This window comes from Columba livia, chromosome 2, assembly GCF_036013475.1.
Source record: "Columba livia isolate bColLiv1 breed racing homer chromosome 2, bColLiv1.pat.W.v2, whole genome shotgun sequence".
NCBI lineage: Eukaryota > Metazoa > Chordata > Aves > Columbiformes > Columbidae > Columba > Columba livia.
In genome coordinates, this window is record NC_088603.1 from 18326156 (window position 1) to 18346931 (window position 20776).

Genomic DNA, 20776 nt, shown 5'->3' on the forward strand with positions numbered 1-20776 from the left:
TTCACAGGAGTTTACGAGATGGTAACATCCATGCTCTGTTTATTAGTGTGAACAAGTGAAATCTGGAGCAACTTCAGTTCTCATACACTGATTTATATTTATTCTCATTGTGGCCTTTGTGCATCAACATGTAAACATCTTCCCTGCCCACCCACAATTAATAGCCCCCACTAAAACAGTTGTACAGCACGATTAGATTTGCTCTGAATTGTATGACTCCCCCCAGTAAAACACTTTAAACTTTTGTTTTTTAAAAAAAAGTAGAACTTCCAGGAAAAAAAAAAGTTTTTTTAAAAAAATAATTTTTGGTAGCCTGTGTTGGAAGCAAATAACTTTTGAAGTAAATTTAGGCACAGTCTGGTAAGTAGCTGCCAGAATGAGTGGAAGGAGTTCTCTCACTTGTCTCGCATGAGTACCATTTCCGTCAGCTGAATGAGGGCTTCTCTTTCCGGGGATGGCCGCAGTTTACTGATCTCTCGGGTGGCTTCGTGGCAGTAGCGCTGGGCGAGGTAGGTCGTTTGCTGCACACCATCACTCTTGCGTAAGAAGACAGTGAAAGGCAATGGGTAACTGGTCAGCCTGCCTCCTGCCTTTTGCCTCTTCCAGTTACAGGGGAAGTTTCCAGGTCAGTAAGTAGCCTGAACACTTAATTATATTCCGAAGGGGAAATTCTATATTCATTGGATCCTACATCTCTTCCCTGAAGCTTCAAAATACTAAACATGATCCATGCTAAACTTAAGTATAATTACCATACAACACTGGGATTAATAACATACTATTCAGCAGGATTAGAAACTAATGGTTTAGCACCTCCCACCCTCCCTTAAATTGAGATGTATGAAAAACCCGTGGTCTGCTGAAAAAAATGGGTTTTCATTTTGCACAGACAATTATTCAGTCTTTTCAGACTGGAATCAATTAAAACTGATATGGAATGTGCACTGCAGTTACAACACTGACTGGTAAGTGTGTGCTGCTTACACCAGTTGTTGGATACAGCTACTCTTCAGCTGAAGGAACTGAGTTCATGCATGAGCTTTTTAAATTATGTGGATTTTATGCTATTGGAGAGAAAAAATAGAGTGCTTCAGTACCTAGCATTTCTGCTAAAGCGCTGTTCAAGTAAGACAGCTGAAGAGTACTAACTGGGTATTGTGTGTAGCATGCTACTTCACTTGGATTTGAAAATGCAGCCCTCCTGATTTACTTCAGAGGCAATGATTTTCAGACAGAGTTGAGAGGGGACAGCACTTCAGGAGTTAAATATTTGGTATCAGTCCTACCTGCAACACATATTTCCGTGCACGTTCAACGTCTCCTGGCTTACTGAACCGTCTCATTATCATAGCATTCATTTCTGGAAACTAAGCACAAAGAGAGAAGATTTTGTACCACTTAGGAGTTGTTTTCTGTGTAGCTGCCTGCTGTGCTAAGGTCAAAAAGAAATGAAAGCACAGACCTCTCCCCCTGCCACTGTTGTTGCTACAGCTATAGCTGTAGCTTAATGCCCATAATCTGCACAGGAAAACCCAAGCATTTAAAACTTAAACTGGCTGGCTCTGTTGGCTGTAGGCAGTTGGCAGTGAGAGTCAGCATTTGCCGTGGCACATTCTGATGTGGCTACTTCCAGGTGTGTAATCTGGTTCAGGTGTTCCTGTATCACAAACAATGGGTAGGGTTGGCACACCTAGAAGCAGCACCTCTTCCCCCACACGTACAACAGAGAACCCAGGAGGTTTGTTATATCTATATTGCAGAGTTCAACCTGTAAAATCCTTCATTATACCTTTGACTGTTACATCTACTTAAGATTTCCATTACTCTGGACAGATTTATTTTTTTTTTAATAAGAGAAAAATGGTAACTGTGATGTATTTTGTTTTCGATCACATTGAACTTGTAGTTATTCAAGTCCCTACAAATCAGGTAGATAACTAAAGTCAGTTATCACTTATCTAAACACATAGGCACTTTCTTCAGACAGTCCAGAAGCAGAAAAACCTGGTGCTTAACGAAGGCCACAATTCAAGGCAGCTTCTCTGCAGAAGAATTATTTTTAAAGGAAAGAATTGTTTGTTCATCTTATCTGAAAGGGTTATAGCCAAAGGAAGTTTGCCATACACTTGTGAACAATGATCTGCTTTCCTTGCACACCTTTGGTCCTGAAACTCTACTAATCTGTTAGGAACAACCAAGTAGCATGTGACATCTCCCTATTACTCATAGGCAGTCTTCCTGGAAGATACATTTAGAAGCTTATTAGTGATTCATACTTGGCTTTCTCTAGTTCCTAGCTTTCTTCCCATGTAATGACAATTTAATTGCAATGTTCATGTAATCCATTTTCATATTATTCATATTTACATCAATATAGGATGCACATGTTTTCACTTTTTATATTTAAGCACTAAAGGATATAAAAATCCCCAAACCTGTAATGCAAAGCTGTTATTAGCAGTTCCACAGATTTAACGGGCAGTATATAAGCATTTACAAGAATGCTTAAAATAAAAATAAACTGTCATTCTTCTGCTCTACTAGTTGAAGTGTGGCTTTAGACTTAGCATGTACTAGTGTATTCATTCTTTTTTCTGAGTGAACTATAAATACTGAACAAACAGGCCTCGCATCAAGCTAAACATTTTTTGTACTAAATTCTGTCCTTAATATTCTAATGCATAAGGATATATTTTAGAGGGAAGGGAGAGGACAAGAAGAAAAGGCGGCTCTCATTGAAAATGGAGAGCACATTGAGAACTAAAGTATGTTTGTCAAGAAGACGTGAGGATTAGCAGATATACTGAAGAGCGGCAGGATAGTAGTAATAGTAATTTCAAGATAAAAGACAGCTTGAAGCTAACAGTTACATTTTGGGCTATCTGCACATCCTGGCGCGGCAGTTTTTATTCGCAGATACAAATAGATGAAACGTTTTAGCAGCAGCACAGATAAGCGTCTGTTGAAGCTCCAAATTTTTTTAGCGCTTATACTTTGTTTATGTTTCACTTAAGTCTGTAGTGCTGTTCTTCCCCTTTCCTGAAAACGGCAGGAAATTTTCAGCAAACCAGCCTTCCAGTTAATGTGGAAAACTCTGCAAGGTGGTTAAGTTATCTTTCAATGCAAAAAGATAACGCTTCCCATCTATCGATGAGGAAAAGCATTTAAAAGTGACCTACAAAGAATATGATTTTAAAACAGAACTGGCAGATTTTCTTTACTTGTATTTCCATATTATGAACTAATTTTTCTTCTAAGGCTAATTAAATGATAGATGAAGTTGGAAGTCAGAGACAGCCAACCCAAACAAATGAATAAAAGAATAGTTTTAATTTAAAAAATTGGAATATTCAACACCCACAAGACAATCAGTGTCGCCAATTCTCTGCCAAAATCAGAGTATTTGCAACATGTCCTTGTTTCTCTCTACAAGTAGCTTTAACAGACAAACCATTTCACAGTTGCAACTCTTTCTGTGCCCAAGTCTCTCACTGTTCTTCAGACAACTCCAGTTGCTGATGACTAACAAGATCCTGCTGCTTACCAACAAATTCTGAAAGCGTAAGTTTGTGAATCCCCCAGATGAGTCTGTGGGGAGGAGCTGAGAACATGGAGGAGATTGCTCTCAGCATGCGCTTGTCTGCATTCTTAAGTGCCTGATACTTTTTGCTTTCCTGTCTTCTCCGAGACATACATCCTTGTAAATGCCCAAGGGATGAGGAAATAAACACATACGTATGTTCCACCTCCCTCCACTCCCGGGCTCTTTAAGAAACAGGGAGAAGTAAATGTCATAAAGTCGTATTTTTTTTTTCAATGAGTTAAAATTTTTCCCACGTCAAGCTCTGAGCGATTCCAATGAAAGATCAGAGACCAGAGCTCTACTGGAATTAGTTGTGCCAGTTTTTGTATTATACTGTGAAGTTTGGTAGGAAGGACTGCTTTCTGGGTCCCAAATCTTTCCTCAGGTGAATCAGAAGCTTGAGCAAGGTGCATTAAGCTAGTTTCTTCCCCTTTTATGCATCAGCACTAATTTCAGTATTTCTTTTGGTGCTGCTGGTACTTCTCTTTTCCTTGTACTCCTTCACTAAAAATCTTGACCAATTTTAGGCTTATTTATAATATTCCTTTTTCTGTTATCCCAACTACTATCACATTTACCTTCAGAAGGGAGAGCTTCCAATGTTATAACTGGATAAGACTCGAGGACAACGAGATGAAGAGATCAAATCCAATAAGCAGAGGTGCCCACCTAAAAGCTAGGCAGAGATTTAAGTTCTTGGCCTTGGGATGGATACAAAGCCCAGAACATAAGCAAGTAAATACTTAGGAATAACCTGCAGAAAACATGCAAAAACTCTCTGAATACCTGCCCCTTTGCAAAGGTGAAGCACACGAACTAAGGCAGCAAAAGAAGACTAGTTCTGCTTTTGATACAAGAGCCTGATGTTAAGAGGACTTGTGTAGGAAAGTGTTTCTCTGCCTGAAAGAACACGTGTGCACACTGAATCCAGCTGATCTGGAACACCTTGATTTTTCACACCTGCCCAGGCTGTGCTCATCACTTACACTGTAGACTTCATGTGTTTGGCTGGACCTCTGGGTGTGCTGTGAAGAACAGTGAACACTTTTTGCTTCAGGGAAGTAGATTGCTGTTGACTTACCTGTCGACAAGCAAACAAGACAGGGCCTGTGGCTAATCCAAGTTTGAGATCTGCTGCTGCTGGTTTCCCCAAATGGTCAGCACACGATGTAAAATCCAGCACATCATCTATTAGCTGGAAAGAGATAAACGTACAGATTATTTTAAAACTTTAATAATTTTATTTTAATGAGAAGTAAACACAGAGTACTCTTTGTTAAGACAAGATGAATGGAAAGGATTAAGACTTTGATTTCAAAGGCAGTTTGGAAAAGTGTAGATTTTAGATTCCCTTAAGTTCAACAAAAGCACTACCTGAAAAGCTATGCCAACATTTTTTCCATACTGGTATGCGATCTCATGAACTTTGGGATCAGGACAGCCTAGAATTGAGACCTGAAAAGAAAAAAAACCCAGGTAAATAGAAAGCTTCAGTCAGCATCCACTTTTAGTCTCTGACCATAGGTGTGACATAGCAAGCATGGACAGTAGGATCTGGGAAAGGAAAATAAGCTGACTCACTAGCACAGTCTGGCTTGTCTCAGTTCATGGATACACACAAATAGCCAAGCTTACTAGAAAACAAGGCTGAAGAGCAGTGCAGTATTAAAAATATATTCAGGTCTGGAAAGAGATTAGCTTTATTAAATATTTATCAGACTTAGAAATTATAATGCAAGGATGAAGAGATAAGAAACGTGGATGCACTGCACATGCAGGCTAGTAGTGATCCACAGTCCAGTGACAGGGGAATTAAGTTTATTACATATATAAATCAGCCAGGAGATAATTGGAGGTCAGACAAGAGATAAATAGACATTACATGCCTCATAAAAGATTCACAAAACTTGACGTGTTGCATCCAGTATAGGAGGGACAGTTGAGATAAGGAAGATTATTTTTAAGGGTGATGTTAACTATAACTGAATTGCTCAGGAAGATGAGCTGATTAGCTTGCAGACAGAGGTATCAAGGGATAATTAGTGGCAAAGACAAGACAGTGAATAAGGAATGTATACCAAGCTAAACAAAAGTTACCACTAAACTGAGATAAAATGTTTTCATTCAGTACAGATAAAGGAACTGACTACTTGAGAGACAAAAAGTTTTGCTGAATAAACTCCACAAAGCTAAAATATAGGACACAAATTAAGATTTGAGACTTAATATCTTGCCTTAAAGTGAGGGCACTTACACTTTTGCATGCATATATTGATTAGACACTTTGCAGAATGAGGTTGGTTATATTTAAATACTCAGATTTATTTCAGCCTTCAATAAAGCAATTAGGAACAGGGGGCAAAAATCCATCCTGGCTCACTGCAGACATTCCAAATGTGCTGTGACTAACAGGAGTGAAGATACATTTTACTTAATGTAAGACTGAAAATACATGCTAGGAAAACCACACAACATAAAATATGTATACATACATAAAAATTTCTCTTTAAGACTAGGTAAGGTAGGATAATTTAAAAAAAGGCACAAAAAAACAACAAAAACCAATCCCAAACTAAAAGCAAGTCCAGCAGTAGCACTGAAGGTGAAGATGGATATGAGAAACAACATTATATCCTAATAAATGCGATGCAACTCGCACAAGATTAGAGACTATTTCATGCATCAGTGCAGGTTGTAACTGAACATTCAGAACAGTTCCCACTCATAACCGGCATCCATGGATAGTTAACACCCAGAGGAATGTGGATGCCTGAGGCATTAACAGCATCTCACATTTCCCAATTTTATTTTAAAGAGGAGGATCGTATAGCAGGAAAATAATGCTACTTATGTCTAACCACACGACATCCTGAAGGCTATTAGAGTGAGCTGCAAATATTAATAGGAGATATTTAAATAGACATTGCTAGGGACTACTAAACTACAGCATTTTCCCCTTTTATCTTCCTCCTGATGCTTGTCTCTTAAATAGTAGTATTTGCCCCGAAGAGCTAATGTCTTCTACTGCTGTTCCATACCTAGCAAACTTTTGGTTGTTTCTGTAATAAAAATCAAATAACATCAGCAAAGCAGGACGACTACATCCACCCTGTTTCAATGAAATCTTTATCTATCACCGCATTTTATGCGAAGAATTAAAATACGGAATTCAGTAGAACAGTGACAAGATCCTGGTTAGTGGCCAAGGGTCAGAGTGGGCATGAGTTGGTAGGTGGGCGAGGAAGTGCCACAGAAAGAGAAGAGCTTTCTCATTTAATCTGAAAGGTCAGAGCAGAGCCATTCCTGTAGGTGCACAGTTTCCTGGGGACACAGACATTACCTATATAAATAATCGCAGCAGTACACATATGTTTAAAAAATAGGAGCCTGAGTTACAGACTGTAACACAATCAAAATACATCAATGCAAAATTCTTGCATCTTTGCAAGAGAAGACCTTTATGGCTCCTATGCAGGTTATGAACATTTTCAAAGACAAAATAAAGAAAAAGTTAAAAATCCAGGAGACTGCTGTGCCCATCACACCTCAAGTGAGCAACACTCTGACCATGGCCGCGTCATAAACCTGCAACGTGACCGGGTTTTGTCTACCAGGAGTTCCTCCAGGAGCCAATTTCTCCAACTGCTCTTGTGGATTATTGCCCCCGCATGGACACACGCTGGGATGCAGACAGGCAGCCTTTCCCGCCAGCCACCCGCTCGCAGAGCGATGGTTTAACTGAAGCCAGACGGGGGTAACATCACGCATTGATAAACGAAAATCAGGATAAAAACGTCAGTCCAACCCCAACCATTCTGTGATATATGTTTAAATGATAAAGATCACCCTTGGAAAGCACCCTATAGTTCTCCTGATATGACTGGGTTGATTACAAATTTAATCTTGCAAGAAGTCAGACTTGTCCTCCACTAAATCCTGATGAAAAATCCTTCCTAATACCAAGTGGAACAAATTCTTTAGAAAGGCTCTTTGAATTCAGTAAAGCAAGTCAATCTGCTTGGCCTTATTTCAAACACACTTTTTAAAATAAAAAATCATTTCTATTATTTTATGTTACATGGGAGACTATAAACCAATCTTGCCTCTTTACTGAATTTCACATCTATAAAATATTCTGTCATCAGCGCTGGGCAGATACATTCTGCTCCGTTATTTATCATGTGAGAATAGAGCAGCAGGAGTTGAAAGCCCTTGCATGTCTATACCAGTGCCCTGTAAGAGAGAAAAACCTGCTGTCGGGCAGGGGTAGGCTTGTACCAACAGTGCAAGAGATGTTTGCTCTCACACTCCTAGATCTCTGGACACTATGTAAAGGAAAAGGCTCCAAAATCTTCCCCTTTTCCAGCCTTTTTCCTCCATGCTCATCTCCTGAAGCAGTCAGGATCCTGCCTTCATGGCTCATCTACTGCTGTTTTTCCTGACAGGAGCACTGTTCCTCTTTCCAGTGGAATCACACAATAGTTTAGGTTGGAAGGGAACGCTGATTATTTGGTCCAGCCATCTGCTCAAAGCAGAGCTTACTTCCCGGTTAGATCAGTTTGCTCAGGGCTGTGTCCAGTTGAATTCTGGGCATCTCCAAAGATGAAGATCCCACAGCCTGCCTGCACAACCTGTTCCAGCATTTGACCAACCTCATGGAGAAAGTTTTCCTAATAGCTAATTGAATTTTAACATGGTACAACTTGTCCTTTCAGTGCGCATCTCTCCATCCTCTCTACCCCCTCCCATTACACAGCTGGAGGCAGCAAGAGGATTCCCCCTGAACCTTCTCTATTCCGCACTAAAACCAGCTCTTTGCATATCACTTGCTCCAGCCCCCAGCCATCATGGTGGCCCTTCACTCATCTCACTCCACAATGTGAACATCTGTCTGGTAGGATGGAGCCCAGCCTTGAGGTCTCACATGTGCTGAACAGAGGAGAAGTCACTTTACTGGAAGTGCTGGCTACGCCGGCAGCAATGCAGCCACACTCAGTGCTGCAGGGCTCAGCGCTCACTTCTCCAGGCTCTTCAAATCCCTTCTGGTAACTACTCTTGGGAGGAAGAGATCTACCCAGCCCCAGCAGACAACTATTTTGTCCCGAGTCTGCACTTTCACACATCTGACCCTTCCTCAAATAATTAATATTTTAACATGTTAACCAAGTACTTGTTTATGAAGAATGGGGTTTTTTTATTATATTTATGCTAATCCTTTTTATAGCAAACGTTATGAAGAATAAATACCCCCAAAGAGTTACTGCATTTTAAGTAATAAATAAGGAAATCTACTAGCTGACTATAATATCTGATGCTACTGAAGCTATCGCCCTACATCTGTCACTGGACGTCCTTGTGCCCCACATGCCTAGTTGGGCTGGGGGATCAGAGGCCTTATTTGCCTGGACACCAGTTCCAAACCCTGGCAGGTTTTTCTGATGGAGCCCTGTGCACACACCAGACTATGAACTAGTCAAAGCAGGAGCTCACAGGCAGATCCAGAGCTGCAGACTGTTCCTTTTCTTCAGTCCCTAAGGCTTGAGGCAGCCTCGCCTTACACGAGGAGGCTGCGTGCTTGCTCCTAATGATCAAGAATCTCTAGTGCAACTTTACGCTTATCTCAAAACAAGCATGGTTTAATCCCTCTTCTGAAAGTATGCTATGCAAAATACAAACAGCTTTGTGAAGGTTAGGAGTTCACATTACAGCAGGATTTGAAAAAAGACAGAGAGAACCTGCTCAGCTTATTTTGCCATCTCCAGCTTGCCTGATGACTAATAGAAATTCCACTTCAGCTTTATTGTTTCTGAATTCTTGAACCAAAGTCACCTCTCATGTTTCTCTGAAAAATGCCTTTCAGTAACTAAGGCTTCACTGGCCCTCTGGGCCATCTGCCACCATTTCCTTTTGCAACGTATCACTTTGACTGCAATTTCAGTAGCATTCCCCCATGCAGAACTATTATAGAAATAAACTAGAGACTGGGATGGCTCCAACATCTTGAACAGTGTTCTGTCCATTAAAAACTATTTAACTAACTTAAAGGACTTTTGGTTTAAATGCAGAAGGTATCTAATAAAGTGACTAACCAGTGTTGACAGACTATTACCTTGTTCAGACATTTTTCCAGGAATACTCTACTCTTCCATCTCTAAAGCATGACTCTCTAGAATTCTTAAGATGCCACCTGAACTTGTTTGACATCTTCTTTCCAGTTAATACTTTTATTTATGCACAAAAACAAACCACTGGTTTTTCTGATCATTAACAGGAACTGAACGGTTTGTAATGGCACACTAGCCTGGTTGTAACTGATGTTCTGAGAACAACGTCTCTCCTTTGCTTTGTCCCTGAAAATTTGAATACTTGATTTCCAACTGAATTTGCTTTCAAGCTAGAAATAAGGATCCTGCTTATAATTTTCACTACTGAAAACTCCCTTCTTATTTCATCCTTTTCCTTAGTAGCCAAAACCACCTAAACAAACAAAACATAAAACAAACAAACAAACCACCCACCACCCCCCAAAAAACCTAAATCACACACACACACAAAAAATCCCCTTTTTACTGGTATCAGTAGAGTTCTCTTAGTCCATGCGGAAAGAAACTGAGGGAGGCATATACATCAATAAGTATGATTTTGCCATAAAGACAGACCCCTCTCTGGTTTTGCCTTTATAACACACATTTTACTGCATATGAAATTCCAGCACTTTGGCAATAGAACAACTCAGAACAACCACTAAAGGAAAAGCAGCCGAAACAACAAAACAAACCTTGGTGTGAGATTATTGCCCACCTTCTCCATTTTTCACACTAAAAGTAACCACATTTTTTTTAATAAGAACATCATCTTCAATCAGATCTTTTTGTAATGAAGTAACAGAACTGAATGAGAGATGGGGTTGGATATAGCAATTGATAATTAAAAACCCCAAGGAAATCAAGAAATGCATGTTTATGTTCTTTTATAATGTAGTGTATACACAATTGTTTCCTCCCACTGTTATCATTCAAGGTCCCACATGGCATCAAGGAGTGGAATCAGACGTCAAAGAAGACTTAAATTATAGGCTCAAGAATTATCAACTGAGATTAAAAACACTATCTCAGTGTTGCAGAATTTCATAAATTTAAGGCTGCCACAGTGAACCTCATTTTGATTCCAATGAGATTAACAATAAATCTGTGTATGAATATAAAACAGAAAAGAGTGAGAAGTAATACTGGGAGCTACAGAGCTGAACTGTGATAAAATGCACAGTCACAAACCCATCCACATTCTGGCAGAATACCATTCTAAGGGTTTGCTTTGGAGGGTCTCCAGAGAAAACAGCAATAACTGGGAGTTTAGCTGTGAAGCTTACAGTATGGTAGGTTAACTTTAGAAGAGACAGACGTACATACTGCTTTACAACTGTTTGCTATAAGACTCGCAGTCTTCTTAAAAGTCTTCTCGAGGTAGTGAGCAAATCTCTCGTTCTCATTTTCCTTGGAACCCAACTGGAGGAATTCACCTAAAAAGTTGCACAGATGGGAGTTTTTATTTATGGGTTTACTGCTTAGGCAAGCAAATCTGAAGATAAAAACAGAAAAAGACCTTACCACGCACCAGATCTTCAATCACCTGAGTTAGAACTGAGATGATAGTAGTGTTTCCGATTCGTGCTAAAGCTAAGGAAGCAGCTGAAAGGATGAAGTCACCAGCTAGAACAGCCTAAGAATTAAAAAAAAAATTGATCTTCTAAGTTTTTTCCTGTTGGTACAGACAATACAACTTCCTTTATTTGGCAGGTCTACTGACATTGCATAATTTTCCTACATAAAGCATTGTAACAGAAAACAGAAGATAACCAAATATTAACATTGGAACCACTTTTTAATCCCTGCCTTATAGTGCTGTTCACATTTTTCTATATCAGCACTGTCTACCCTGTTTGCAATATCTGAATACGTTTGCCTGTGAAGTTTTTTTGAACATGACTTCTCTATTTGACCATTTTGTTGGGACTGCTTCACCATGTCAGCTCTGAATTGCCATGATACGTTCTGATGCATCAGCAGTGTACTTATCTCCTTGCATTTTCTGACTAAGACCTTCCTTTTACTGCTCTCGAAAGAAACACTTCCCTCAAAAAGTTTTCATGCTGACTGAAAACCTTTTTGCATTTACTACTGAATCAGGGTAACCTATAGAGTTCTGGATGAGGTACAAGTTTGAAGCATTCCAACAGCACTGCAGAGAATGGCATAGGGAATGTAAAATCACACGGCAATCAGACATTATCTAATGCTTCCAGCAGTTCAGAAAAGGTACATGCATTTGTCTTACCCACAATCTTTACACACCTCTGCATACTCTTCCTGGCATATACCAAGCCTGTGCCTATGGACAGTAACGTGACAAACCCCCTGGGTATTTGTGCTCTGCTGAAACTCAAAGGCAAGTCTTGCACATAATAGCAAACTCACCTTCCTCTCTCCCCAGATTTGATTGACTGTCATTTTTCCTCTGCGAGAATTTGCATCATCAATGACATCATCATGAACCAGGCTAGCTGTGTGGATCATCTCAGCAATTATGGCCACAGAGCGCTGGCTTGCTTGCACCTCCCTAAAATAAAAAACAAGAACTGTCAAATAATTAAATCAATTATATGTGCTGCAATAGACTAAAAGAAATCTCTACTAAAACCAAACTAAAAATGTTTCTCTGAAAACAGCTGTTGCACTTTTTCCATGGTCTGAACCCCATCTTTCAAACCTGGAATTAGGAAGACAGGAGAAAGTAAGGTCATGTTAGTACAGTAAGTGCAGTGGGAAATTTCCATCCTTACGAGGCCTGTTTCTGCCTTGCTGGATTAACAGTACTGCAAAACTCCTGAGTTACTGACTCTAATCTCTCTAAATCCAGACTGCAATAAATAGCACAGCAGCAAGGATGCTTGGTTCCAAGGAGATGGAAGTCTCGAAAACAGCAGAGAAAAGAATTCCAGGTAGCTTTGTAGACAAGTTGTAAAGTTTTCATTATCGCTGTGTTGCTCCACCTGTAAGACACAGCATCACAAACTCTTCAAAGCTGAACTCTACTGACCAGCCAGCTGGAGAGACCAGCAGGCACAGAAACCTGCATTCTACATCTGAAAGACATAACTCAGGGATCTTATCCTTTATCTTATCTGATTACCTTAAGACCTTAGAGGTTCTTCCAAAGCCTGAGGAATTAGCTGGAATTATACTGCAATCACTTTAGGACTGTAAACACCAGCTACCTAACACCTCCTGAAATTCAGCCTTTGGGAAGATCTAACATTGATTATTAAAGTCTCGGTAGTTCACACCTACTTTATTTTTTATATCAGGTGAAAAAGAAGGTAATGGAAGAACATAGAAACAATTACCTAGGGATCAAGGTTGGCAAAATGAACACAGAGCAAACTTAGCTCACACAAAGTACCATCTACCCCAGTATCCAACTGCCACTGCCTTGCTCTAGTATAATCTTTTTCTCTACCTGTTTTCATCATTGGTTGCATGCAGGATCCCAGAAATGGCTATCCCGGTCAGCCTTGCCTTACAGCTGGGACAAGCCCACATCAATGTTTAAAAAAAAGCAAAACAAACCAAAGAAACAACACCAGAAACCCAACAAAACAAAACAAGACACAAAAAACCCAACCAAACAAAAGAACCAAACCCAACAAACAAAACCAACCAACAAAAAAAACCCCAAACAAATCAAAAACACAAAAAACAAACAAACTAATGAACAAAAATGCCCACTAATACCAAAACAAAAAAAGCCCTTCTGATATATATGTGCCTTACTTCTGATATACAGGTAACAAAGCAAATCACACTATTTTTCCAGCAAAACAGAAAAAGAACAGAGACAAATAAAAGACAATAATTTCATGAAGGGAATTTCAAATCTTCCTGCATTGCCTGTATCTATTAAAATCTAGTGATTAATCACAAAATGAAAGAACATCTTGCAGTCTGCTGACATAACACTGCGTTCTGACACCTACCTCTATGCAGAACACTGCATTGCTGTCAGTGGGAGTTCTACATCCTGAACAATAGCAGGATGTGTGGCTCATAGGCTGTGAAAATGTGGCTTTTGAACAACAGAAAGTAAGAGCTGGAAACCTTCACGGTTGTTTGAAAGTAAGTTTTACTGTGGACTTGTAATTTAGTCAAATGCTAGTTCAGTGTAAGTAGTTTTCCAAAATAAACTATTGTTACTAAGTAGGAGAACTTACCTTCAAAAAAACTGTAAAGGTCTCCAGCCTCTTTCATGCACTGGTCTCCTTTTGGGGACTCCCTTTTTCTTTAATTATGTCAGCAGACTGGACTTCCTGCTGGGAAGTAGCAGTAAATGGCAACACTCACTGACACACCAAAATCTTTCAGTAGTATGAAGAGCAAAAGGACAGACACTTCAAGAGCAGGTTTTCAAAGAGTTGTGCATTATAGTGCATTTCATCTCTGACAATGACTAAAATGGCATAGGAATTCTCATGGTTCATGTGTCTGGTTCCTGGAATGTTATATCAAATGTCACAATTTAACCTGAAGAGGTGGGTTTTTTTTAAACAACTATTTCTGTAAGGTCTCAAGCAAGGTTCTTCCCATCTCTGGCAAAAAAATTTTCAAGTTTCCTACAAACATCTTGTAGGAGTAATTCTGAATCAGAGCATGCCTATTTTAGGGAAAACACACAAGAAACGGGAGCCTTCTGATTCCCTGCCATTTTTCATTCTGCTTTGCCTGCAAAACAAAAGCAAAAAGTAGCAGTAACTCAAGTCAATAGATAACTAGGTCCCCACAAGTCCAGTAAGTGGAAAGATGCCATTTTAGGTCATTCTCAAAGTAAAGGCACCTCAAGATAATATATGTTTACACAAAATTTGTATACAACTGTAAGTCAATCTTTTTACACATGCATTATGTTTATTTTTAAGTCCTTGATCGTGTTCTATGTTTTTCAGTAGGACCCTCTGCTTGATTCTGTGATAAGTTTTTACAGACCTACAGTACCCTGAGGTCTTTTCCATTACAGAACTTGTCTCAATTACACTGAACAAGACCAAGGCTGATCTTACAGGTTAAAATCAAACACGCCTCTCCCTCCACATATCCCTCTTCAGGAAAAAAAAAGGGGGGGGATGGCAAGGAGGAACTCAAAACAGCACTAAACAGTGTTTAAGTAGTATTTATAGTCTGCAACAAAGAGCTTTGCAACATGTTTGCCAGTAATTAAATATTGCTAACTTAAAGACAGGAAATGTTGCAAAAGAACTTGCAAAATTAGGTGTTATGACCGCACTCCTCAGTTTTCCTGTTAAGTCCCTGTAGCTGAAAAAAACCCAAACATTTAAGAAACACAGCCTGTGACACAGAAGGGTACTGCAAACCGGGGGAAGCGTAGAGAACAGATGCGTTAACATGGGAGCAAATTACAGAACAGCTGAAAACCAGCGCACAGTACAGGTATCTGACAGCCATAGTTTGGAGAAATTAAATAGAAGAGGACTATGGTTGCTGGCAGGTCCTCATATCTTCAGGAAATATTATTCTTTGAAGTTTGTCCAGGTCATTATATTTAAATATTTCTTGCACCATTCTGATGGATTTATTCCCCTTTTTCCACCTAAATCTTTTGTGCTCACTATTTTCTCTATTGAGATACCTCTGTAGTTATTTGGCCTTTTCTTATTTGTCTGTCTCTCTCATTTTGGTGCAGAAATAGAAATAACAACTACTATTGGCAAACACCTCTGGAGAACACACCTGAAACAAAAACATTAGGTCCAGTCAGGCTAAGTGATAATTCTGTGAAATTCTGCACACAGCTATGTGAAGAAATGCCAGAGGATGTGTGAAACTGAGGGTTTGTTTGACCACAGCTTAAACTCTTTACAGCAATTCTCACTCTTGCACAAAGGTAAGTTGCTATCATTAAGTAAAAAGCCATTGCCTGAGGGACCTAAGGACTCAGGGCTAGACTTCTGACACTCAGATCTTCAAGGGTAAAATATCAACATACCAGCATAGAATAACATGAATGCTTCACACACTTACATTTTTTTATAATAGTTCAGATGCTTTATAAAACTGTCATTCTCCTTATTATGACAACACTGAAGTGACATCACTCCAGACAGACAGTTAACCTGCTGAGGACATTCTAAATACTGTTCCTTCCTCAAACGTAAACATACAGATGATGTCCCCTAAACTGTAAGCAGAGCTACCTGCGTGTTCCCCTCCATCCATTTGAGAAGTCTCAACTACTCTGGTGGGGCTCTGTGAAGAAAAAGAGGTGTCCGTGATCTGCCTTTTAAGATCAGGACCTATAACCTTACAAAGTTGCATCCTGTTATTTTAACAGCCAAACAAGAAAGAGTATTACCTTTTGTACTAGTATTGCACAGAAAAGAGCAAAAACAAACAGAAAACAAACAACAACAGATGAAAGAACAGGCAAAAGCATGCTGTGTCCAGCACGTTATATGACATTTGAGAATGGGAGTGAGATGAAGGAGAAACTCAACGTCAGTAACACAAACACCAGAGGCAGAGCAAAAGAAATGCTAGGGATGAACACCACAGGATATTGGCTCACCCTACACGTCTACAGATGTTGTGGCCAGTATCTCTGATTGCATGTGAAGGAACTAAAGCTTTAACAAAGAAAAACAAGTCTGGGAGAAGAATCAATATTAACTGAGGAAAAGAATGACAAAATGCTTTAAGGGAAATGACAAGCTAGAAGAGGAAAAATATCTTAAAAAATGTCAGGAGAAGCAGAATAGAAAGCAAGTATTTTTTCCCCTGTGTCAGTAGCAGAGTTACAAATATGCAGTGTTGCCTTCTCTACCTATACAATTTTCCACACAAACAGCAAAAAGTTGGAAGAACAATTTGTCACCTGGAAGCAATGCTGCTTTAAGAAGCAACAACAATGAAAGCAGTATTAGGGTGAACAAGAAATATATGTATGACAAAGCAGGTGTAAGCCAGCCTGCTTCAAGGAGCTCAAAAGTAAAGAGAAGAAAATGCCCATAAAACTTCATCGACTTACAGTAAGTGGGTATCCACAATAAGAAAGTATATTCTTTCGACATGGCCTACCAAACCCTTAAAAGACACTGGTTATCATGCACGAACCAAAAAGCAGCACACCGAAGACTTGTATAAACATATGTGAATTTTAATTACAAAGTGGGGAAAAGTGGCGTGAGGCAAAGAAGAGGAAGGTAAATACCCTGGGATTTCATTCTCTTCCTTTGCTGAAACATTTCTGTTCTCCCTACTCAAAATTTCATTCTAAAAACAACATGACAGAGATAGTGACTCAGTCTGTCCTTATATAAGGAACATTCAGCTTAATGAGAAGGCTTTTAAACATCATGGTTTGGAGGTGCTGACAAAAGCTGCCAAATGACACAGGCATCTATAAATCAGAGCGCTCTATGCTGAGGGTCGACTACTAGGAAGCAAACACTTGCCCCAAGCATATGTGGCACTTGAACCCTGAGATCACACATTCTCATGGCACAGGGCAGGTCTGAAAACTGGTCCTGGTGGTTTCAAGACAGCACAATGCGTGGACAAGAACATGTCCATGAGCACATGTGTATGTCAGAAGACAGCAAATACGTTTTGAGCATATAAAGGCAAATTCAGTTCTTTCTACAGCTTTCTTCTCTGATTCACTGGTTACCTCCTACACTATATGACATCAATTCCAGCCTTCAGGGTATTGCATGTACAGCACATAATTTCGTTCATAAGCTTCTCATGCTACACTAGAATGAAATAAAACTATTGTTTCTGTTATTCTGACTAGAAGGATGCTTAAAAAACTCACTCTCCCAGTTGTTAAGCATATCCTCCTATGTTTCCATCCTCTTAGCAACATTGTCCTTTATCTTAAATAACTCCTCCTGCCTGTTTCCGATAAATTTGCAGACCACAAGTCCCTCACTCTCCCTGATAACCTTTGCGGTCCACCCCTGAAGCTGGCTGGACTTACCTTTTTTGACCACAAGGACCAGGCATGCTGATGATTTCACAAAGCACTACACAAGGGTATCAGCACTCCCATAGCTCAACTAGATATACTATGGTTGATGTATGCTGGGATTACTTTAAGGTTTTTCTTAGAGAAGGTGGCTGTAGATCACATGGGGATTATGCCCTAACAGGACATGCATGAACCTCCAAGCTCAAACAGAAGTTTTTGGTTTATTGCACTTCTTTACATTACAGTCATCAAGAATGATTCTGTTATCAAAAAGTGACATCATCACACTCTTGCTTTTCATATCAAGATCACTTGTGGCTATATTAGGCCAAACAGTACTGTGACGAAGGACATACTCAAGGAGTTCCTTTTGCTACCTCAAAGACAGTGACAAGGAGTGGTATTGAAGAGAGAACAGAATCAGGCTGGAATTAAGTTCTTTAATCCTGGACAATATTTTCCTAAAACAAGAGGAATTGGCACACACAGGACAGGACACCGCCAACTAGGTTTTGCTTTCTTCTTCCAAATTATATTCACGCAGGAGGGAGTGTACTGGGAGAGGTGCCATAACAAGCAGCAAAGTACATGCCATGCTCTGAGGTTGAAATCAAGTCCAACAAGGCATTAACCTACCGCTAAGGAAAATACTGAGCAAGACCTGAGAAAAATCCCCTAAGGCTGATGAATTAGTCTAGAAACACTTCTGGCAAAGGACCAAATATTTCATATTTGAAATTCTATACAAGGGAAGACTGGAAATATAGCTGGAAGGTAGAGAACACTCTGGCCAACATCTTTCCTCAAAATGCAAATGTAACTGATAGGAAAGTGTGGAAAGAAGTGTTTGCAATCAGCCAGAGCAAGGAGTGACAAGAGAGTACAGGGTGAGCACGATGTTCTGCTCAGTTAAAACTGCTTTCAAATGACAAGTACCTTGAAGAACATGAGGATTACACCAGCTCTAAGATTAGAATCTTACAATTAAGTGTGGAAACTTGTTCCTAGAAGGGGAAAAAAAAAAATCTATGACTGCTTTTAACATCTCACAGCTTTGAATATTATCATACCACCTACTTAATGGCTTTTCTGCATAATTACAAAAAAAAGAAAAGGCTATGGAAGTCTCTACTTGTGGCAAAGGTCTTAGCTGTGATGAGTTTAATAGCTATATGAATGGTTACAAATGAAAAATATTTTTAATTAAGTTCATACAGTTTCAAGGATCATTATGAGTTCTAATAAACCATTTATGTAAGAGGCTAAAATTGACTAAAAGCCTCGCAAATATCAGAATTTGGCAACATTATTTATCCATCACCAGTTACAACTGCAATATAGTCCACAGTTTTACACATGGAATCACGTAATAAACCCAGTAGTTCCTTTTGCACCGCTAACTACAAAACTACAGCATCACAATGGAACTTAAATTGAGGTTTTACTGAGGAGCTTTTTCTTTTCAAAAAGTTACTAGACATATTTTTGGGAACACAAGAATGAGAAATTTCAAATACAATATATGTCCATATATCTAAAAGTGACCGACTCACCTGGAATTATTATGGTGAATGTTGCAAGCTCTTGCCATTAGCACCACAATCATTGGTCGAAAGGCTTTTCCTTTCCCATCAAAGTAATAATCACACATTTCCTTAAGTTCTACCGTAGATACAAGTAATTCCTATAAAAAGGAAAATAATATATCAGCATAAAAGTCACAAAGCCAATCTGTTTAGTGCAAGCAAAACATTACGCATCTATAAGGTTACTGCCTGTATTCATTATACCAAATGCAAGCTGAAGTAGTTTTTAAAATTACTATGAGTAATCTGAAACATAAATGATCTATTCCAGCAGTATAAACCAGGAGAAAACAAAAATTGCAGTCTGGGTCTGATATGCAGTAATGCTCTCTTTGCCTTCAGTTCAAGTTTCAGACAGCTGTTCATGAACATAAAGAATATTATTTCAATAACTATCCTCCAAAGAGGTGGTTGCTATTAAAGTCCGAATCATCACAACATCCCAGAGTAGTCACCAAAATCCATTACCTTTTTAATATCTTCATAGAGATTCTTCAAGTCTTTTCTACCAAGTTGAAAAGGGTCTTGGTATTTTTCATCACTAGCTGTCTTACTGCAGCTGCACAAGTGGGACATACTGGTATGGTGAAACCTGGCGACAGTGTTTTTCAAGACAGTAACATTGTTAAAAGCAAACTTTCCCTGATTCCCCAAACAGGCACATTTCAAAGCATTTCCTCCTCGTATCCCCTCACACAAAATTTAACCAAATGGCTAAAATAAAAACAGAAGGCATCAAAGCACTCTTTTCAGCCAGTGAATACAGTGCAAGGACAGCACAGCTGTGTACTGATGATCGCAGACTTTTAGGAGCAGCATTTGCCAAACAAGAACACCCCCCCACGCCCTTACCAGATTACAGAAGTCTTCTGAGACACATAAAATGACATTGCTCTCACTGTATTCCTTTTGAATACATTATTGATAATATAGCACACATTTGGAGATTAAGTCTTCATCTTCCAGTTACACAATTATTCTGTTACTTTCTTCCCTCTCCTGTCTACTCCTGGAAAAATATTCCTGACTTGGATTTGAAAATTTCCCTTTACACACTCAGCTACATTAAACATTACAAATTAAATCAATACTTCTAGGGAGCATGTTGCTGCTATGGAAGTTCATCAGTGAAAGCTCCACCTGGATGTGCTAAGATGCGGTAGGCTTAGGCCTGATTTTTTTAATGGTCCCTGGAGTTGAAGTTTGTGCCTCTTATTATGTCTCCTTTTTCAGAGTGAACCGGATGGGTTTTCTTGGGGCATTCTTGCCCTGCTTGTTGTTCTCCAGGACAGAAGACTTAGATTCAGATTCAGCACCATAGCAACAGTCTATACAGACTTATCCAACTATGTACTAGGGCGGAGAAACTTATTTTCAAATTCCACAGCTCACCAAGTTCACCCAATATCTATGTCTTTACTCAGTACACAACAATATGAAACTCCAACTTACCGCCAAAATATATTACATATTTTTGGAAATGAAAAAGTTGAACTTCTTTGGGTAAAGTGACACACCTGCACAAAGAAAAATCAGGGTTAACAGAACTTTAAACAAACAGAAAACATTT

At 39.3% G+C, this 20776-nt stretch overlaps 1 protein-coding gene across 6 annotated transcripts in view; it reads right to left on the reverse strand.

Annotated features, from left to right (window-relative positions):
• Positions 1 to 20776, reverse strand: part of PDSS1 (decaprenyl diphosphate synthase subunit 1) — a 22851-nt gene continuing 2075 nt past the window's right edge. For 2 of the 6 annotated variants that reach the window (XM_065050702.1, XM_065050704.1), the window contains exons 2-11: positions 20659 to 20723; positions 19675 to 19798; positions 19174 to 19304; positions 12058 to 12199; positions 11191 to 11302; positions 10993 to 11102; positions 4958 to 5038; positions 4665 to 4778; positions 1287 to 1367; positions 1 to 536 (exon numbers count right to left, since the gene is read on the reverse strand). In XM_065050702.1, coding sequence (XP_064906774.1) covers positions 396 to 536; positions 1287 to 1367; positions 4665 to 4778; positions 4958 to 5038; positions 10993 to 11102; positions 11191 to 11302; positions 12058 to 12199; positions 19174 to 19304; positions 19675 to 19798; positions 20659 to 20723 — 1101 coding nt within the window. In that variant the 3' untranslated portion in view covers positions 1 to 395. Of the gene's footprint in view, positions 537 to 1286; positions 1368 to 4664; positions 4779 to 4957; positions 5039 to 10992; positions 11103 to 11190; positions 11303 to 12057; positions 12200 to 13850; positions 13950 to 19173; positions 19305 to 19674; positions 19799 to 20658; positions 20724 to 20776 lie in introns of those variants that run through there. The other 4 variants (XM_065050703.1, XM_065050705.1, XM_021281241.2 and 1 more) reach the window with 3 other exon arrangements.